The 18,038-nt window shown below is 45.6% G+C and overlaps 1 protein-coding gene across 5 annotated transcripts in view; it reads left to right on the top strand.

The window, feature by feature from the left end:
• The window catches only part of LOC141106381 (uncharacterized), a 63,206-nt gene that overhangs the window by 19,082 nt on the left and 26,086 nt on the right, over positions 1 to 18,038 (top strand). For all 5 annotated transcript variants that reach the window (XM_073597117.1, XM_073597119.1, XM_073597118.1 and 2 more), the window contains exon 3: positions 4,231 to 4,335. In XM_073597117.1, coding sequence (XP_073453218.1) covers positions 4,231 to 4,335 — 105 coding nt within the window. The remainder of the gene's footprint in view (positions 1 to 4,230; positions 4,336 to 18,038) is intronic.

Genomic DNA, 18,038 nt, shown 5'->3' with positions numbered 1-18,038 from the left:
TTTCCTCCACAGTCCTCCAGACTGACTCACACCAGCCCACCCGGCTGACTCTGCAGGAGATCTCTCAGGGAAAGGATGAAAACTTGGCACACCGCTGTCTTCAGGGAAAACTGGCAACTAGGGATGAGCCAAACACCCCCCGGTTCGGTTCGCAGCAGAACATGCGAACAGGCCAAACATTTGTGTGATCACCATTAAAGTCTATGGGACACGAACGTGAAAAATCAAAAGTGCTAATTTTAAAGGCTTATATGCAAGTTATTGCCATAAAAAGTGTTTGGGGACCCAGGTCATGCCCCAGGGGACATGTATCAATGCAAACAAAAAGTTTTAAAAACTGACGTTTTTCCAGGAGCAGTGATTTTAATAATGCTTAAAGTGAAACAATAAAAACAATAAACAATAAAAATTAAATTAAATTACATATTCTTTTAAATATTGTGCCTGTGGGGTCTCCTTAGTCTGCCTGTAAAGTAGTGCATCTTTCCCATATTTATAACAGTACCACAACAAAATGACATTTCTAAAGGAAAAAACATCATTTAAAACTGCTCGCAGCTGTAATATATTGTCGGATCCCGGCAATATAGATAAAAATCATTGAAAAAACGGCATGGGTTTACCCTCAGTCCATTACCAGGTCCTTTGGGTCTGGTATGATTATTATGGGGAACCCTGCACCAAAATTTAAAAAAAAATGGTGTGGGGGTTCCCCCAAAATCCATACCAGGGCCTTCAGGTCTGTTATGGATTTTAAGAGGAACCCCTTGCCAAAATAAAAAAAATGGCATGGGGGTCCCCCACAAAATCCACACCATACCCTTATACGAGCACGCAACCTGGCAGGCAGAAGAGGGCCCCCAGATCCCACCCCCACTATGTGAATGGGTATCGGGTAACGGAAAAACTGTGCCATGGGAGGCGTCCCGCCGACTGTGCCTCTTCACGATGACAGCTGTTATATAGCTGAGGGCAGGGCCAACTGGGTGACCCCCACCCCCTTTATGTGACGTCACATGATGTCAGAGGGGGGAGTCACACGTTTACGTCACTGGGTGGCCTGCTATACAACAGCTGTCATAGTGAAAAAGCTGTAGTTGACAGGACGCATGGAGGCAGAGTTTTTCTTTTTTTTTCTCTCGGGTTATCAGGCCTGTGAATGAAGATGAATGAACATCGCGGTACACTTTTTTGGTAATAAAGGAATTGTCTAAAACCGTCTCCTGTAATTTGTACTTTGACACTTTTTTTGGTGAATGTGTAGGGGTACAATATACCCGATACCCATTCACATAGGGTGATGCCTGGATCTGAGGGCCTCCTTGTTAAAGGGGGCTTCCAGATTCCACTAAACCCTCCACCCGCAGACCCCCACAACCACCATGCAAGGGTTGATAGGAGGAGGCCCTTGTCCCCATCAATATGAGGACAAGGTGTTTTGGGAGGGACCCCAAAGCACCCTCCCCATGTTGAGGGCATGTGGCCTGGTACAGTTCAAGAGGGGGGGCACTCTCTCGTCCCCACTCCTTTTCCTGCGGCCTGCCAGGTTTTGTGCTCAGGTAAGGGCTTGGTATGGATTTTGGGGGGGACCCCCGTGCCATTTTTAAAAAAAAATTTGGTGCAGGGTTCCCTTTAATATTCATACCAGACCCAAAGGGCCTGGTAATGGACTGGGGGGAGGGGAACTCGCACCATTTTTTTCAATTATTTGTATGCATATTGCAGAGATCTGGAAATACATTATAGCCGCAAGCAGTTTTTAATGACATTTTTTCCTTTAGAAATGTAATTTTTCTGCTCTCATTCATTACACTATGAAGCGCGCTGTGATTGGCCAAAGCATGCAGATCAGGTGCATGCTTTGGCTAATCAGCAGCCGTCAATGCACTGTGATCTCGCAGTGTTGCCAACTTTACAGTGCGAGGGAGGAATTCAAGGAATGGAGACATGTTTGGACATAGCAGTGCATACCTGACTCTCTGTTGAGGCTCCATAGCAGTATTGTACCCTCAGAACCTTGATCAGTGAGCCTCCTCTAGACCACTGCACCATTCCAATTCTGTCTAGATCTATATCCTGCATCACTATTATTAATCTGTATCTCTTCTACAATCCAGTATAAATGGTGTGCATTCTTAAAGAAGAGGTCCAGCCCCCCCCCCCCCCCATTAGAAATTAAAAGTTAGCAGCTGCAGGATTTTGTAGCTTTGTAGATTTTGTTAATATATGGACACTTACCCTGTCCAGGGAGCCTGCGATGTCAGCAGCCGCCGCCATTCCTGGTAAGTATATACTGTATGTATAATTCTAATAATAATTGTAATAATATGATTAGTAATAGTTATAATAATACACACAATGCTCAAAAAAGCAAAGGTCTTATTTATTTGCAAAGTAGAACACGAAGGCTGGGTTGACATATGTGTAGGTCAAAAATGCGTACATATTCACACGCATTTCCGACCTGCAAGCAAAATGCGCTGCTCTTTAGCAGACGCATGGTGGTTCCTTGTGGCACTTTTTTAAAGAAGGATCAGGGCTTTCTTTTCCCATGTTTCTTGCATCACTCCACACACATCACTCCATTCTACTTTGTGTAAAATGTCCCAGATGCCACTGTGCTGTAGTCTGTACATGTGTAGAAACTATTAAAACATCTAAACATGAAAACTACTAAATTTCTTTTAAATTGCAAAAAATATGTGCCATGAGATGCCAAAGAGACAGACCAATCCAGCAAAGAGACAGCCCAATCCAGCAAAGAGACAGCCCAATCCAGCAAAGCGACATCCCCATATAGCAAAGGGGCAGCCAAATCCAGCAAAGAGAAAGCCCAATCCAGCAAAGGGACATCCCTATATAGCAAAGTGTGATAGGTGGGGGGGTGACAGGTGGTGGGGAAGTGTGACAAGTGGGGGCCAGTGTGACAGGTGGTGGGGGGAGTGTGACAGGTGGGGGGGAGTGTGACAGGTAGGGGGTGGCCAATGGCTGCCTGTGTGTTGTGCTGTCCTGGGGCTCAGCGAGTGCCGAGTAAAGGTAGCAGGACGACGGCATACCTGTGTTTGTGTATAAGGAGTGTGGTCACCTGTCAAGTGTTCCCCACCCCAGGGCTGGGGGGAGTGAGCAGAGTGGCCTCCCCCATTATTAGGAAGGGATTCCCAAGCTTCCCTCATTCCTCCCCTTCAATAAACACTGAAAAACAGCATGGGAAATCAAGGCAGACAGGAGGCAGAGCGGAGCGCCCACAAACACATCGCTCTGTGTGTGTGTGAGCGTAGCTGAGGCGGCCGGCAGTGGTCGTGTGTTATGAACGCCCTCCTCACCCCAGACTAGGGAGAACGAGGCACTGGCAAGCTCCCAGGCTGTGGGTAGGAAAACCAGAGGTCATGGCTGTGCCCTAGGTGGCTGTCTAGTTTGTCTAGTGGTAGCGCTGACCCTGTTCTCTCTGCACACTCTGGGATTGATTTACTAAAGCCAAATAGGCTGTGCACTTTTCAAAGTGTAGTTGCTCCAGAGCTTAGTAAATGATGTAAAGATTCAGTTTGCAAAAAAAAAAAAAAAAAAACGTTGCATGCAAGAAAAAAAAAAAAAAAAAAAAACAGCATTTTTGCTTGCACATGATTGGGTTATAGAAGTCAGCAGAGCTTCTGCCCATTTACTAAGTTCTGGAGCAACTGCTCTTGCAGAATGCAACTGCACTTTGCAAAGCACACAGTCTATTTGCCTTTAGTAAATCAACCCCTAAGTCTCACAAACTTCATACCTCACCACTCTGTACACTAGTCTCCTGCACCACTCCGCTCCATAGAATCTGCTGAGCATTTCACATGCCACAAAGCACCACATTGGACAATTTTATATTTCTTCTATAATGCTTGGTATCATCCTTTAAATTATCTATGCAGTATCAGACTGTGAGAAGGAAGGTTAGCAAGGGGCCAATCAGGTGAGCCATATGTACATGTGCTGACAAACAACAAGGAAGGAGTAGAGGAATGAGCCTGTCGGTATACTGCTTGGAAGAGGTAGTAAGTACAGAAATTATCCAGGCAAATGGCAGAATGTTAAAGAAAAAAAATTCTTTCAATAGAGAAAATGTGGTCAAACTCTAGATGGGGGTAATTGATATAGGCAATGATTTGCTACACCAAAAGAGAAAATACTCCAGTCAGTGGCTATTACAACTGCTTAAAATGTCTTACCATAACACTGTCTTCTTTATTCCTGCAGGTCTCGCAGTTCCCCATGGGTATCATCAGTGTTGCATTCTATGCCATTGTCTTGGTTACAGATTTAGAAATATTTCGTGGTGCTCCTCTCTGGATGGGAATTCCGGTGAGTAAAACCTGTGTGAGTTTCGCTATGTAAAAGTGACTGTCACTTTAGCCATTCAGGATCAGGACAAATTGACATGTCACTTTGTCTGGATCCTAAATGGTCAAAGAACATGTTCTTTGACCATTTAGGATCCAGACAAAGGGACAGGTACTTTGACCAATTAGGATTTAGACAAAGTGACAGGTAGTTTGACTATTTAATTTCCAGACAAAGTGACATGTTCTTTGACCATTTAGGATCCAGACAAAGTAAAATGTTCTTTGACCTTTCTTGATCAGGACAAAGTGACAGGTACTTTGACCACTCAGAATCAGGACAATCACTTTGACCACTGAAGATCAGAACAAAGAAACTAAGTGACAGGTTTTTGATCATTCAGGATCAGGACAAAATGACAAATTATTTTTCTAGTTAACCCCCAACACACTGTTTTTCATTGATTAAAGGAGTTGTAAAGGCAGACATTTTTTTTATTTTAATGCATTCTATGCATTAAGATAAAAAAAACTTGTGTGTAGCAGCCCCCCCAGCACCCCCTAATTACTTACCGGAGCCCAGTCTCTCTTCAGCGATGTCCACAAATGTCCAAGCTGTCCGGGACACCCCTCCTGATTGGCTGAGACACAGCAATGGCGCCATTGGCTCCCACGGCTGTCAAAGTCAGTCAGTCAGGGAAGAGAGGGGGTGGGGGTTGGGTCGGGGCTCTGTGTCCTAATGGCCATACAAAGCTGTGACTCTGCTACAGTGCCCCCATAGGAACCTTCTGACTGTGGGGGCACTGAGCATAGAAGAGGGACCTGAGAAGAGGAGGATCCGGGCTGCTCTGTGCAAAACCAACTGCACAGAGGAGGTAAGTATAACATTTTGTTTTGTTTTTTAAACGAGACTTTACAATCACTTTAATGGCAGTAGAGGCCTGGCAAAAGTATCAGTGGGTGAGGAGTGGCTTACCAAGAGAACCTGTCATGTTGCTCTGATAGATTCTTTTAAAAAGGAGAATAAAAACATATACAATGCCTTGATCTTTTTTTTTTCAGAAAAGATGGAAGACTGTATTATTTGTTTAACTCTTCTCCCATTCTATTAGACCCTTTTAACACTGGGGCGGTTTTCAGGCACTTTTACACTGGAAATAGCCTCTGCTAATCTCCTGAAAACCGCCTCCCATTCATTCGTGACTTTTCACACTGGGGCGGTGCGCTTGCCGGAAGTTCTGAAAAGTCCTGCAAGCAGCATCTTTGGGCGGTTTGGGAGTGCTGTATTTAGGGCTCCCAAAACGCCCTACCCATTGGATAGAATGGGTAGCGCTTCCAAAGCGCCTTAAAAGCACTTCAGAAGCTCCACAACATGGGAGTTTTGAACCCCTCGTTTGGGGTTAAAATCGCCCCGCTACGGACTGAAAAGTGACACCTAAACAACGAAAATGCGCCGCTAAAACGAGTATATCACATTTTCTGTAAGGAAGTCTCAAGTATTTTATACATTTGGGTGGGTAACTGTGCTGTCCTGAAAGACTCCGGGAAAGAATGTTACCAGTAAGTAATTTTGTTTTTCCCCTAATCGTCTTTCAGGACAGCCACCTGAGAGGATAATCGAGCACTTACCCTTAGGGTGGGACTACGGCTTGTAAGACCTTAAGTCCAAATGTTTGATCCTTTGCAGACCAAAGATCCACCCTATAGTGTCTTACAAAAGCGGCGAAGCTGGACCATGTTGCCGCTTTACAAATCTGTTCCGGCGATGCTCTAGCTCTCTCTGCTTGTGACTCTGTCACTAATCTTGTGGAGTGTGCCCTGATACCCTTTGGGGTCTGCATGCCTCCTAAAGTATAAACCTGGCCAATAGCATCTCTTAGCCACCTGGCTATGGTGCGTTTTGAGGCCTTGTGCCCTTTCCTGGCCCCTGAAATTAGAATAAATAAGGAATCTGTCTTTCTAAGGGTTTTTGTTTCATTCAAATAATGTAGGACGCATCTCCTGACGTCTAACATATGGAACTTAATTTCTTGTTCCTTGGAAGAATTTGTACAAAATGAAGGCCTCTGAAATTTTGAAGCTACTTTAGGCAAAACAGCTGGATCCATCTTGAAAACTATGCAATCCGAGAAAATATGAAAAAAGGGGGGTCTGATTGATAGGGCCTCTATCTCACAGACCTGTGGCTCAAAAGGATCTGCTGTCATAGTTTGTAGCACTAATGACAGGTCCCATTTTGCGAAGGCCGGACTTTGTATCTGTCTCTGCCTACTCAAGGATTTAAAGAGTCTAATTATCCATGGATTGGAAGATAATTTTCTTTCCTGATATACGGACAGTGCTGAAACCTGACTTTTCAATGTGCTGAGGCTTAGACCTTTATCTGCTCCACTCTGCAGGAACTCTAAAACCACCACTGAACTTTGTGTTTTAAAGGAGTTCTCTGTACGCCATTTGTTAAAACATTTTCATACCCTCTGGTAAATGGTGCGAGTCTCCATTTTCCTGCTTTTCAGCAGTGTATCAATTAAGCGGTTTGAGAATCCTTTTGATTTCAGCAGCTGCTCCTCAGAAACCAAGTGGCCAGGTTTCACCTTTCCACTTGGGGGCAACACACTGGGCCCTGGGAGAGGAGATCCCTCTGGATTGATAGTAACCAAGGGGGTTCTACAGCAAGTTCTTTGAGCATAGAGAACCATGGTCTCCTTGGCCAGTGTGGTGCAATGAGAATCAGTGACGTGTTCTCTGTAGAAAATATTCTTAGTACTGCTGGTAGGAGCACTGGTGGGGGAAAGGCATAGCATTTGTTGAATGCCCACTTCTGTGCTAGTGAGTCTACTCCGAGTGCACCATCTTCCCTTTTCAGGGAGAAGAAAACCTGAACCTTTCTGCTTTCTTTTAAGGCAAATAAGTCCAGGTGTTCCCCACTTTTGCGTGATCCGTTTGTACACTTTCTGATTTAATACCTAGTCGCCTTCTCTCAATTTCTTTCTGCTGAGGAAATCTGCCACTTTGTTTAATTACCCTTTTAAATGCACTGCTGACAAGGAGAGTACGTTTATCTCTCCCCAATTTAGGATTTACTCTGCTAAGGTCCACAGGGTTCCGCTCCTTTTTCCTCCCCGCTTGTTGATGTAAGCGATTACTGATGAATTGTCGGATCTGACCTGTACGTGATGACCGCTTAGTTCTTTCTGGAAGGATTGAAGTGCTAGAAGTACCGCCTTCAATTCCTTCCAACTGAATGATCTCGTCATCTCTTTCCAAGTGCCTTGTGTTACCTGGAGCCTAAATGTGCTCCCCACCCTACGCCGCTTGTGTCAGTAGTTATTATTCGGGTGATTGGTAGGGCCCACATCCTCTCTCTGCTTACATTTTCTGATCTTCTCCACCACCACAGGGATCTTTTTACCTGTGTTGGTATCAGAACCTGTGTGTCTAAGGACTCTTGTTTGCGGTCCCATACTTTTAATATAAACATCTGTAGGGGCCGAAAATGTAAACCTGCCCATTGTACTGCCGAGATTGCTGAGGTTAGTAAGCCTAATGTTGACATTACTCGTTGGGGGTGATCTTGAGAACACCAAGTGATACCCATTTCCTATCATTCTCAATATGAACTGATTGGAGGATATCTTTTTCCATTGTGAGAGGAAGGCCCCCAGTCCCCCCCCCCCCCCCCCCACCATGACTGGTTTGTCATTGTTGGTTGCGGGCTTGTTCAGGAGGATGCAAAATTGCCCCTCCTTTGCCCTTTCCTCTCTGTACCCAAGGTCTTTATTCTTTTCGGCCTTGGGTGCTTTGAAGCGGGACCTTGTGTCCCCTTTTTGCCTCTTTTTATTTTGCTGTGGCTGTCCCCAGGCTGGTTTATGCTTCAGCGGAAATGTTTTTTTCTTGTCTGCTGTGCGATCCAGCACTTTCTCCAACCCTGGTCCAAACAGCAAGTCCCCTGTGAATGGGATCCCACAAAGTTTGGCTTTAGATGCGCAGTCCCCCTGCCATGTCTTTAACCACAGGGCTCTTCTTTCTTGGGGAAAGAGGATAGAATCTGCTCTTTTGCAGTTCCTTCCTCAATGTGGGCCTGTATCTGAGTCAGACAAAACTCTACGTTTCAAGCTACTACAGTTACTGCCATAGCTGGTTTTAGGCTTCCCACCGTGGAGTCCCACGACTTCTTTAAGAGGGAGTACATCCTTTTGTCCATTGAGTCGGACAGCACCTCCATGTCCTCGAAGGCCAAGTCTGTGTGCCTCTAGACTTGGGAGAAAGCTGCGTTTAGTTTTTGGGTCTTATTCCAAACTGACGTCGGATCATCTGTAAATGGTAACAACCTTTTTAATGCTTTTGAAAAAAATAGTTTCCTTTCTGGATCCTGCCATTCCTCCTTTATTGCCTCTACTAAAACCTCATGTACTGGAAAATTCTTCTTTTCCTGTTCCCCCTAGGCCCTCATACAGTGGGGATGGAAAGTATTCAGACCCCCTTAAATTTTCCACTCTTTGTTATATTGCAGCCATTTGCTAAAATCATTTAAGTTAATTTTTTTCCTCATTAATGTGCACACAGCATCCCATATTGACAGAAAAACACAGAATTGTTGACATTTTTGCAGATTTATTAAAAAAGAAAAACTGAAATATCACATGGTCCTAAGTATTCAGACCCTTTGCTGTGACACTCATATATTTAACTCAGGTGCTGTCCATTTCTTCTGATCATCCTTGAGATGGTTCTACACCTTCATTTGAGTCCAGCTGTGTTTCATTATACTGATTGGACTTCATTAGGAAAGCCACACACCCGTCTATATAAGACCTTACAGCTCACAGTGCATGTCAGAGCAAATGAGAATCATGAGGTCAAAGGAACTGCCTGAAGAGCTCAGAGACAGAATTGTGGCAAGGCACAGATCTGGCCAAGGTTACAAAAAAATTTCTGCTGTACTTAAGGTTCCTAAGAGCACAGTGGCCTCTATAATCCTTAAATGGAAGATGTTTGGCTGGACGGCCAGCTCTAGGAAGGGTTCTGGTCATCCCAAACTGAGCTATTGGAGGAGAAGAGCCTTGGTGAGAGAGGTAAAGAAGAACCCAAAGATCACTGTGGCTGAGCTCCAGAGATGCAGTCGGGAGATGGGAGAAAGTTGTAGAAAGTCAACTATCACTGCAGCCCTCCACCAGTCGGGGCTTTATGGCAGAGTGGCCAGACGGAAGCCTCTCCTCGGTGCAAGACACATGAAAGCCTGCATGGAGTCTGCTAAAAAACACCTGAAGGGCTTCAAGATGGTGAGAAATAAGATTCTCTGGTCTGATGAGACCAAGATAGAACTTTTTGGCCTTAATTCTAAGTGGTATGTGTGGAGAAAACCAGGCACTGCTCATCACCTGTCCAATACAGTCCCAACAGGGAAGCATGGTGGTGGAAGCATCATGCTGTGGGGTGTTTTTCAGCTGCAGGGACAAGACGACTGGTTGCAATCGAGGGAAAAATGAATGCAGCCAAGTACAGGGATATCCTGGACGAAAACCTTCTCCAGAGTGCTCAGGACCTCAGACTGGGCGTAAGGTTTACCTTCCAACAAGACAATGACCCTAGACACACAGCTAAAATAACGAAGGTGTGGCTTCACAACAACTCCGTGACTGTTCTTAAATGGCCCAGCCAGAGCCCTGACTTAAACCCAATTGAGCATCTCTAGAGAGACCTAAAAATGGCTGTCCACCAACGTTTACCATCCAACCTGACAGAACTGGAGAGGATCTGCAAGGAGGAAAGGCAGAGGATCCCCAAATCCCGGTGTGAAAAACTTGTTGCATCTTTCCCAAAAAGACTCATGGCTAAATTAGATTAAAAGGGTGCTTCTACTAAATACTGAGCAAAGGGTCTGAATACTTAGGACCATGTGATATTTCAGTTTTTTTTTTTTTTTTTTTTAATAAATCTGCAAAAATGTCAACAATTCTGTTATTTCTGTCAATAGGGGGTGCTGTGTGTACATTAATGAGGAAAAAAATGAACTTGAATGATTTTAGCAAATGGCTGCAATATAACAAAGAGTGAAAAATTTAAGGGGGTCTGAATACTTTCCGTCCCCACTGTACATTTGGTCATGTAGAGATTATCCACCTCTTCCAGTGACAGTTTGTACCAGGATGGCTTTCTGGAATCCCCTTGCAGAGCTTCTCCTCCTGATTCTTGGGAGCCGGAGGCTGCACTGTCTGGCTCCTCCTCAGCCTCTTCCCTGGAGATGACTGGAGGTGGATGGTACCTGCACTAGTGGATGGTAATACTTCCATTTTTGGTAACGCTACCTGCTGTGTTGAAGGAGGAGCAGTCTGAAGCTGTGGGATCTGAAACCCCACAAAAAAGGTTTTAAACGATACTAGAAAGTTATTTTACTGATGCCGCTAGTTCACTGCCCTGCTCAGTGGTATGTTCCTGTACTAATTTGTTAATACATTCTCTACAGAGTGGTTTTCCCCAGGAGTCCCTAATTGTAGCCTTACAGGAGGGGCACCTCCTATTAGAACTATGAGGGGCACTGGGTTTGTCTGTTTTGTTCTGAAAGACATTAATGCCTGTGTTTTGCCCCAAACTGGGCTTGCCTCACCAGGTGCCCCATGAACTTCCCTCTTACACCGGAGGGACTCGTTCCCTACCCCCCCCAGTCCCATGGAGGGGGGGTGGGTTCTGGCAAGGGGAGCTTCACCCTAGGTTCCCCTTACCTTAGCGTGGCTGGAGCTGGCCTTGGCTGGAGCAGTCTGGTCCCTTCCTTCCACTTCCGACATACTGGTGCCGCCACCGGAGCTTGTGCTGTCTCAATAGCAATCGCAGCCCCTCTCCAGCCCATGCCTGGCTCCTTTTCAATATCCTGCAGCCGGAACCAGAAGCCTCAGGTCAATCGGAAGTGCCCGCCCCTTCCGCCGGACGTGACGTCACCCGCCACCTAGCTTCCGTGCGGTCCCAGAGCCCGGCGTAGTCTCTGCACTGCTGTGTGCTGCAGCAGGTTGGGAACCGATGACTGGGCCTGCACTTCCATCTACCGCACTCGGTAGTGAAAACCAGAGCCCCCCTGACCTCTATCTGCTCTCAGGGATGCGGGGGTGGCGATCTTCACCAGGTACGTTTTACCTGGCCCGTTTTAACTGAGGAGCCAGCAGGGGAGGAGGAAATTAAAAAAAGGCTAGCGTGGTGTTTCCTACAGAGGGGAGGAGCCAAGGTCTCTCAGGTGGCTGTCCTGAAAGACGTTTAGGGGAAATATTTTGACATGGATCACCAAAACTTTGTGAATTTCTGTCTGTTCTGAGGAAAGTAGTCTACCTTGCCACACTGCTTCTGAAATATCTAAAGGGCAGGGGACAGCCGAAGGCCAAGAGAGGAGGTCAGATAGTCTAAACTGCGACCGGTGATAGCAAAATGGGACAATTTTTTTTTATTGACAGGAATTATATAGCGCCAACAGTTTGCACAGCACTATACAATGTGGGGCCACACAGTACAGTTACAATACAAGTCAATAAAAGAGGAATCAGAGGCCCCTGCTCCTGAGAGCTTACAATCTCAAGCAATACAAAAATGTAATAACTGAGGGATGAGAATATAAAGTCCAAGTCTACTCACAAATACCAAACCATATAAAGAGATGGGGGTACATCTGTTTCTCCTCATATCTTTTAGCCACATATAAAAATAGGATGAACAAGAAAAAGAGAAAGTATACTAGTAAATACTGTCTTACTGAAGATATGATATCTGTCTTCTGCCCTATGAAAATATCTCTCTCTCAGATATGTAATACGGGTACACTCATCCATGTGGATAAAAACTAACACTTATTGACGAGCCTTATATATCACCATAATTATAAAAAAAGCTTCTCTCGTAATCAAGACTGCATTGACACAAGGCTTGTCCCACCCCACAAAAAGTAAAAGGGGGGGGAATGTGTCAGGACAAAAATTAAATCATGTGAACCTAAATGAAAGTAAAGTCAGAAAGTGCTCCCAAGATCAAATCACTCAAACCTAACGTTTCACTCTTCAAATAGAGCTTCTTTAGAGGTAAGAAAGTCAAAGAAAGTGAAGAAAATAAGCACATAAAAGTAGATGACTTTCACATGGTGAAAAGAAAATGGCATCTTTTGTTTGTAGTCCCTCCATTTATAACCTGACCATCTAAGATGGCTGCCTCACATGCTCATTACTGAGGGGAATTCTATCACCATCTTGTGGATGAAAAACAGAACTACAAGGCAATAACTTAATATTGATTGCTCCTATCCCATATATCATTGCCCTGTACATACTCTATATTACAAAAAGTATTGGGACGCCTGCCTTTACACGCACATAATCTTTAATGACAGTCTAAAGGCCCATACACATGATACGAAAATTGGACGAAAAATTTAGTTCGAATGATCGATCTGTCGATTTTTGGATAGTTAGTATGGTGCTTTCGACAGCCGATTCCTGTTTTTCGTCCGACAAAAGCTGGATGTGCAGACTATAAAATGTTTGTCGTACGTGAACTCAACGTCCGATTTTCGTTTAATTAGTACGGTTTTCGTACAAAAAAAATGTAAGCTAAAGACTACGCATGTTCAGAAACGAAAGAATACATACAAAACTAGTTAACACATGACGTTACTTCTGAAGTTGTATTCTGTCGTATGAGAATTTTGGTATGGTGAGTAACCTCTTCACTAGGGATGAGCTTCGAGTTCGAGTCGAACTCATGTTCGACTCGAACATTGGCTGTTCGCAAGTTCACCGAACAGCGAACAATTTGGGGTGTTCGCGGCAAATTCGAATGCCGCGGAACACCCTTTAAAAGTCTATGGGAGAAATCAAAAGTGCTAATTTTAAAGGCTAATATGCAAGTTATTGTCATAAAAAGTGTTTGGGGACCTGGGTCCTGCCCCAGGGGACATGGATCAATGCAAAAAAAAAGTTTTAAAAACGGCCGTTTTTTCAGGAGCAGTGATTTTAATAATGCTTAAAGTCAATCAATAAAAGTGTAATATCCCTTTAAATTTCGTACCTGGGGGGTGTCTATAGTGTGCCTGTAAAGGGGCGCATGTTTCCTGTGTTTAGAACAGTCTGACAGCAAAATGACATTTTGAAGGAAAAAACTCATTTAAAACTACTCGCGGCTATTGCATTGCCGACAATACACATAGAAGTTCATTGATAAAAACGGCATGGGAATTCCCCAAAGGGGAACCCCGAACCAAAATTAAAAAAAAAAATGACGTGGGAGTCCCCCTAAATTCCATACCAGGCCCTTCAGGTCTGGTATGGATATTAAGGGGAACCCCGGCCAAAATTTAAAAAAAAAAATGACGTGGGGTTCCCCCTAAATTCCATACCAGACCCTTCAGGTCTGGTATGGATTTTAAGGGGAACCCCGCGCCAAAAAAAAAAAAAAAAACAGCGTGGGGTCCCCCCAAAAATCCATACCAGACCCTTATCCGAGCACGCAACCTGGCAGGCCGCAGGAAAAGAGGGGGGGACGAGAGTGCGGCCCCCCCTCCCTCCTGAACCGTACCAGGCCACATGCCCTCAACATTGGGAGGGTGCTTTGGGGTAGCCCCCCAAAACACCTTGTCCCCATGTTGATGAGGACAAGGGCCTCATCCCCACAACCTTGGCCCCGCCCCCCCCGTTATTTAAGAACTGTCAGACGAGGAGCGCCGTCACACAGCGGGAGCCTCCCTCCATGCCAGCATGGATTGCGGAGCGGCCCGGAGAAGAAAATGAAGAAGAGAAGAAGAGAAGAAAAGAAGAAGAGAAGAGCGGGAGCCTCCCCCCCATGCCATGGGTGCGGAGCGGCCCGAGGAGAAGAAGACAGAAGATGCCGCGGAGGAGATGCTGGACGAGAACGCCGGAGGAAGAACCAGAAGAGCCAGAAGAACCAGAAGAACCAGAAGATGAAGGAAGATAGAAGAAAGAAGAAGCATTTAAATAAAGGAATTGTCAAAAACTGTCTCTTGTCATTTTTAACATTTTTGACACTTTTTTCGTGAAATGGTAGGGGTACTTATGTACCCCCTTACCATTTCACACAGGGGGGGGGACCGGGATCTGGGGTCACCTTGTTAAAGGGGGCTTCCAGATTCCGATAAGCCCTCCGCCCGCAGACCCCCACAACCACCGGCCAGGGTTGTGGGGATGAGGCCCTTGTCCTCATCAACATGGGGACAAGGTGTTTTGGGGGGCTACCCCAAAGCACCCTCCCAATGTTGAGGGCATGTGGCCTGGTACGGTTCAGGAGGGAGGGGGGCCGCACTCTCGTCCCCCCCTCTTTTCCTGCGGCCTGCCAGGTTGCGTGCTCGGATAAGGGTCTGGTATGGATTTTTGGGGGGACCCCACGCCGTTTTTTTTTTTTTTTTTTGGCGCGGGGTTCCCCTTAAAATCCATACCAGACCTGAAGGGTCTGGTATGGAATTTAGGGGGAACCCCACGTCATTTTTTTTTTTTAATTTTGGCCGGGGTTCCCCTTAATATCCATACCAGACCTGAAGGGCCTGGTATGGAATTTAGGAGGACTCCCACGTCATTTTTTTTTTTTAATTTTGGTTCGGGGTTCCCCTTTGGGGAATTCCCATGCCGTTTTTATCAATGAACTTCTATGTGTATTGTCGGCAATGCAATAGCCGCGAGTAGTTTTAAATGAGTTTTTTCCTTCAAAATGTCATTTTGCTGTCAGACTGTTCTAAACACAGGAAACATGCGCCCCTTTACAGGCATACTATAGACACCCCCCAGCTACGAAATTTAAAGGGATATTACACTTTTATTGTTTGACTTTAAGCATTATTAAAATCACTGCTCCTGAAAAAACGGCCGTTTTTAAAACTTTTTTTTGCATTGATCCATGTCCCCTGGGGCAGGACCCAGGTCCCCAAACACTTTTTATGACAATAACTTTCATATAAGCCTTTAAAATTAGCACTTTTGATTATTCATGTTCGTGTCCCATAGACTTTAACGGTGTTCGCATGTTCGAACAAACTTTTTTCCTGTTCGCATGTTCTGGTGCGAACCGAACAGGGGGGTGTTCGGCTCATCCCTACTCTTCACTTTCGACATGAGACCAGCATTAGGGATGTGCGAACAGTTCAGCATAAGTTCTGCCCGAACTTTGGTTGTTCGGATGTTCTGGCCACCACCGAACACCACCGAACAATATGCGGTGTTCGGGGAAAATTCAAAAGCCGCCAGAACACCGTTAGTCTATGGGACAAGAACATGAAAAATTAAGTGCTCATTTTAAAGGCTTATATGCAAGTTATATGCTTATATGCAGGCCCTTCGGGTCTGATATAGGAATTAAGGGGAACCCTGCGCCAAAATTTTTAAAAAATGGCGTAGGGGTCCCCCTCAAAATCCATACCAGACTCTTATCCGAGCACACAACCTGGCAGGCTGCAGGAAAAGAGGGGGGGATGAGAGGGCCCCCTCCTGATCTGTACCAGGCCACATGCCCTTAACATGGGGAGGGTGCTTTGGGGTAGCCCCCCCAAAGCACCTTGTTGACAAGGGCCTCATCCCCACAACCCTTGCCCGGTGGTTGTGGGGGTCTGTGGGCAGGGGGCTTATCGGAATCTGGAAGCCCTGTTTAACAAGGGGACCCCCAGATCCCGGCCTCCCCCCCTATGTGAAATGGTAACAGGGTACAAATGTACCCCTACCACGGTGACGTACCCGGGTGACCATGCCCCCCTCTGATGCATGGGGATTTTCCCATGGCCTCAAAGGGGGGCAGGGTCACCGTTGATGTACCAGGGTCACCTTGGTACGTCACCGGGTGGCCCCGCCCTCAGTTATATAAGAACTGTCAAAGGCGATGAAGCGTCACACGGTGGGAACCTCCCATGGGCGGCAGATCATTGGCGGATTTTTTTTTTTTTTTTGCTTTATCGGTCCGTCGGCAGAACATCGTGGGACATTTTTATTAATTTATTTTTTAATAAAGGACCCCTACCATTTCACAAAAAAAGTGTCAAAATGTTAAAAAAAAACAAGACACAGCTTGGGGACACTTGTACCCCGTTACCATTTCACATGGGGGGAGGCCAGGATTGGGGGGTTCCCTTGTTAAAGGGGGCTTCCAGATTCCGATAAGCGCCCTGCCCGCAGACCCCCACAATAAACCAGGCAAGGGTTGTGGGGATGAGGCCCTTCTCCCAATCAACATGGAGAAGGTGCTTTGGGGGCAGTTCAGGAGGGGGGCGCTCTCTCATCCCCCCCTCTTTTCCTCGGGCCTGCCAGGTTGCGTGCTCGGATAAGGGTCTGGTATGGATTTTGGGGAGGACCCCTACGCCATTTTTTTTTTTTTATTTGGCCCAGGATTCCCCTTAATTTCCATATCAAAACGAGAAAAAGATTCGCTCATGGGACTTTAAATGAGGTGTCCATGATGATCACAGGTAAATGAATAGAATAGTGTAAAAAAAATATATATCAAATTTATTAGAATCATTGTCATACAATATAGGTCATGCATATAGATGGCAATTCATAAGAACAGCAACATAACATAATGGTCCTAAAAACATAGCCAAAATAACATTGATCAAAGTATAATGAGTACAGATATACATGACACATCTCTAACCCGACGCGTTTCGCGAGCTCTCCTCGCATCATCAGGGGCTGATGTGTATATCTGATGTCTGTAACAACAGATAAAAAAGTAGATTCAAGTATAGGTTACGATTGGACAAAAATGCGAAGCCAGAACTAATGATTTCATACTCACTTGTCAGGCAATTGGCTCCAGGGGCCGACCCCCGGCAGGGGCGGTCAGAAAGCATCTCCCACGGGAGCTGGAGGGATGAAGGTCAAAGCATTGAGGACCGAGGTCAGGCGTAGGGCAGACACGGAAAAGAGATGGAAAGGAAAAAGAGAGGGCTGGACCCAGATGTCACCCAGAATCATTGCAGAGCTTGCTCACTGGAATAAATTGAATGGGTATAAATATATATATATATATATATATATATATATATATATATATATATATATATATATATATATATATCTACAAAAATGAATATAGTACTATAGGGATGGAGGTGCCTCATGTTAGGGAGCAGTTTTCAGCCTTTTTCTTTTTTCTATTGAATTCGGCTGGAAGACACCCACAAATACCCCGAGTCTGTTGCTGCTCCCAGATCCTGCTGTTATATACTTTTTTTTTCCCCAATACATCAGGATATTGGTCATTCTTAGATGACTCCCTTTTTTGCTTACGGACCTGGTCTCCGGGGGTCCGCCCCTCGGTTGAGGGTGGCGGTTCATGTCCCCGGGAGCTGCGATGCACCAAATGGGGATATCACTCCCCTGCTGTCTCCGCTTCTCCACAACAGGAGGGGCGGAGCCACCACGTGCATCGGCGCCATGCCCCGTGCACAGTGATAGACTTCCGCACACAGCGGTGTCCTTATTCCTGGCGCACAGTGTGTCACTCTAGGCGATGGGCAGGGATCTCCGTTGCGCTCTGCCGTAATTCCGGCGAGCGCACAGAGGGTCCCCTCCCCTATTTGCCAGTCGCATGATGTTAGGGGCGGAGGGATACGGCGGATGTCCGGGTATTTAGGCGGGGGTTTTGGCATGGCATACTTCCTCTTCAGCTGGGTTCTTTCTACACATTCACTAGAGAACACATTCGTAAGCATTATGTTCACCACTACATTTTTATTACATATCATTCTTTCAACGC

This window comes from Aquarana catesbeiana, linkage group LG08 (genome assembly GCF_042186555.1).
Source record: "Aquarana catesbeiana isolate 2022-GZ linkage group LG08, ASM4218655v1, whole genome shotgun sequence".
Classification (NCBI taxonomy): Eukaryota; Metazoa; Chordata; class Amphibia; order Anura; family Ranidae; genus Aquarana; species Aquarana catesbeiana.
Note: the sequence above shows the minus strand (reverse complement) of the source record. Positions and strands in the feature narration are given on the sequence as shown.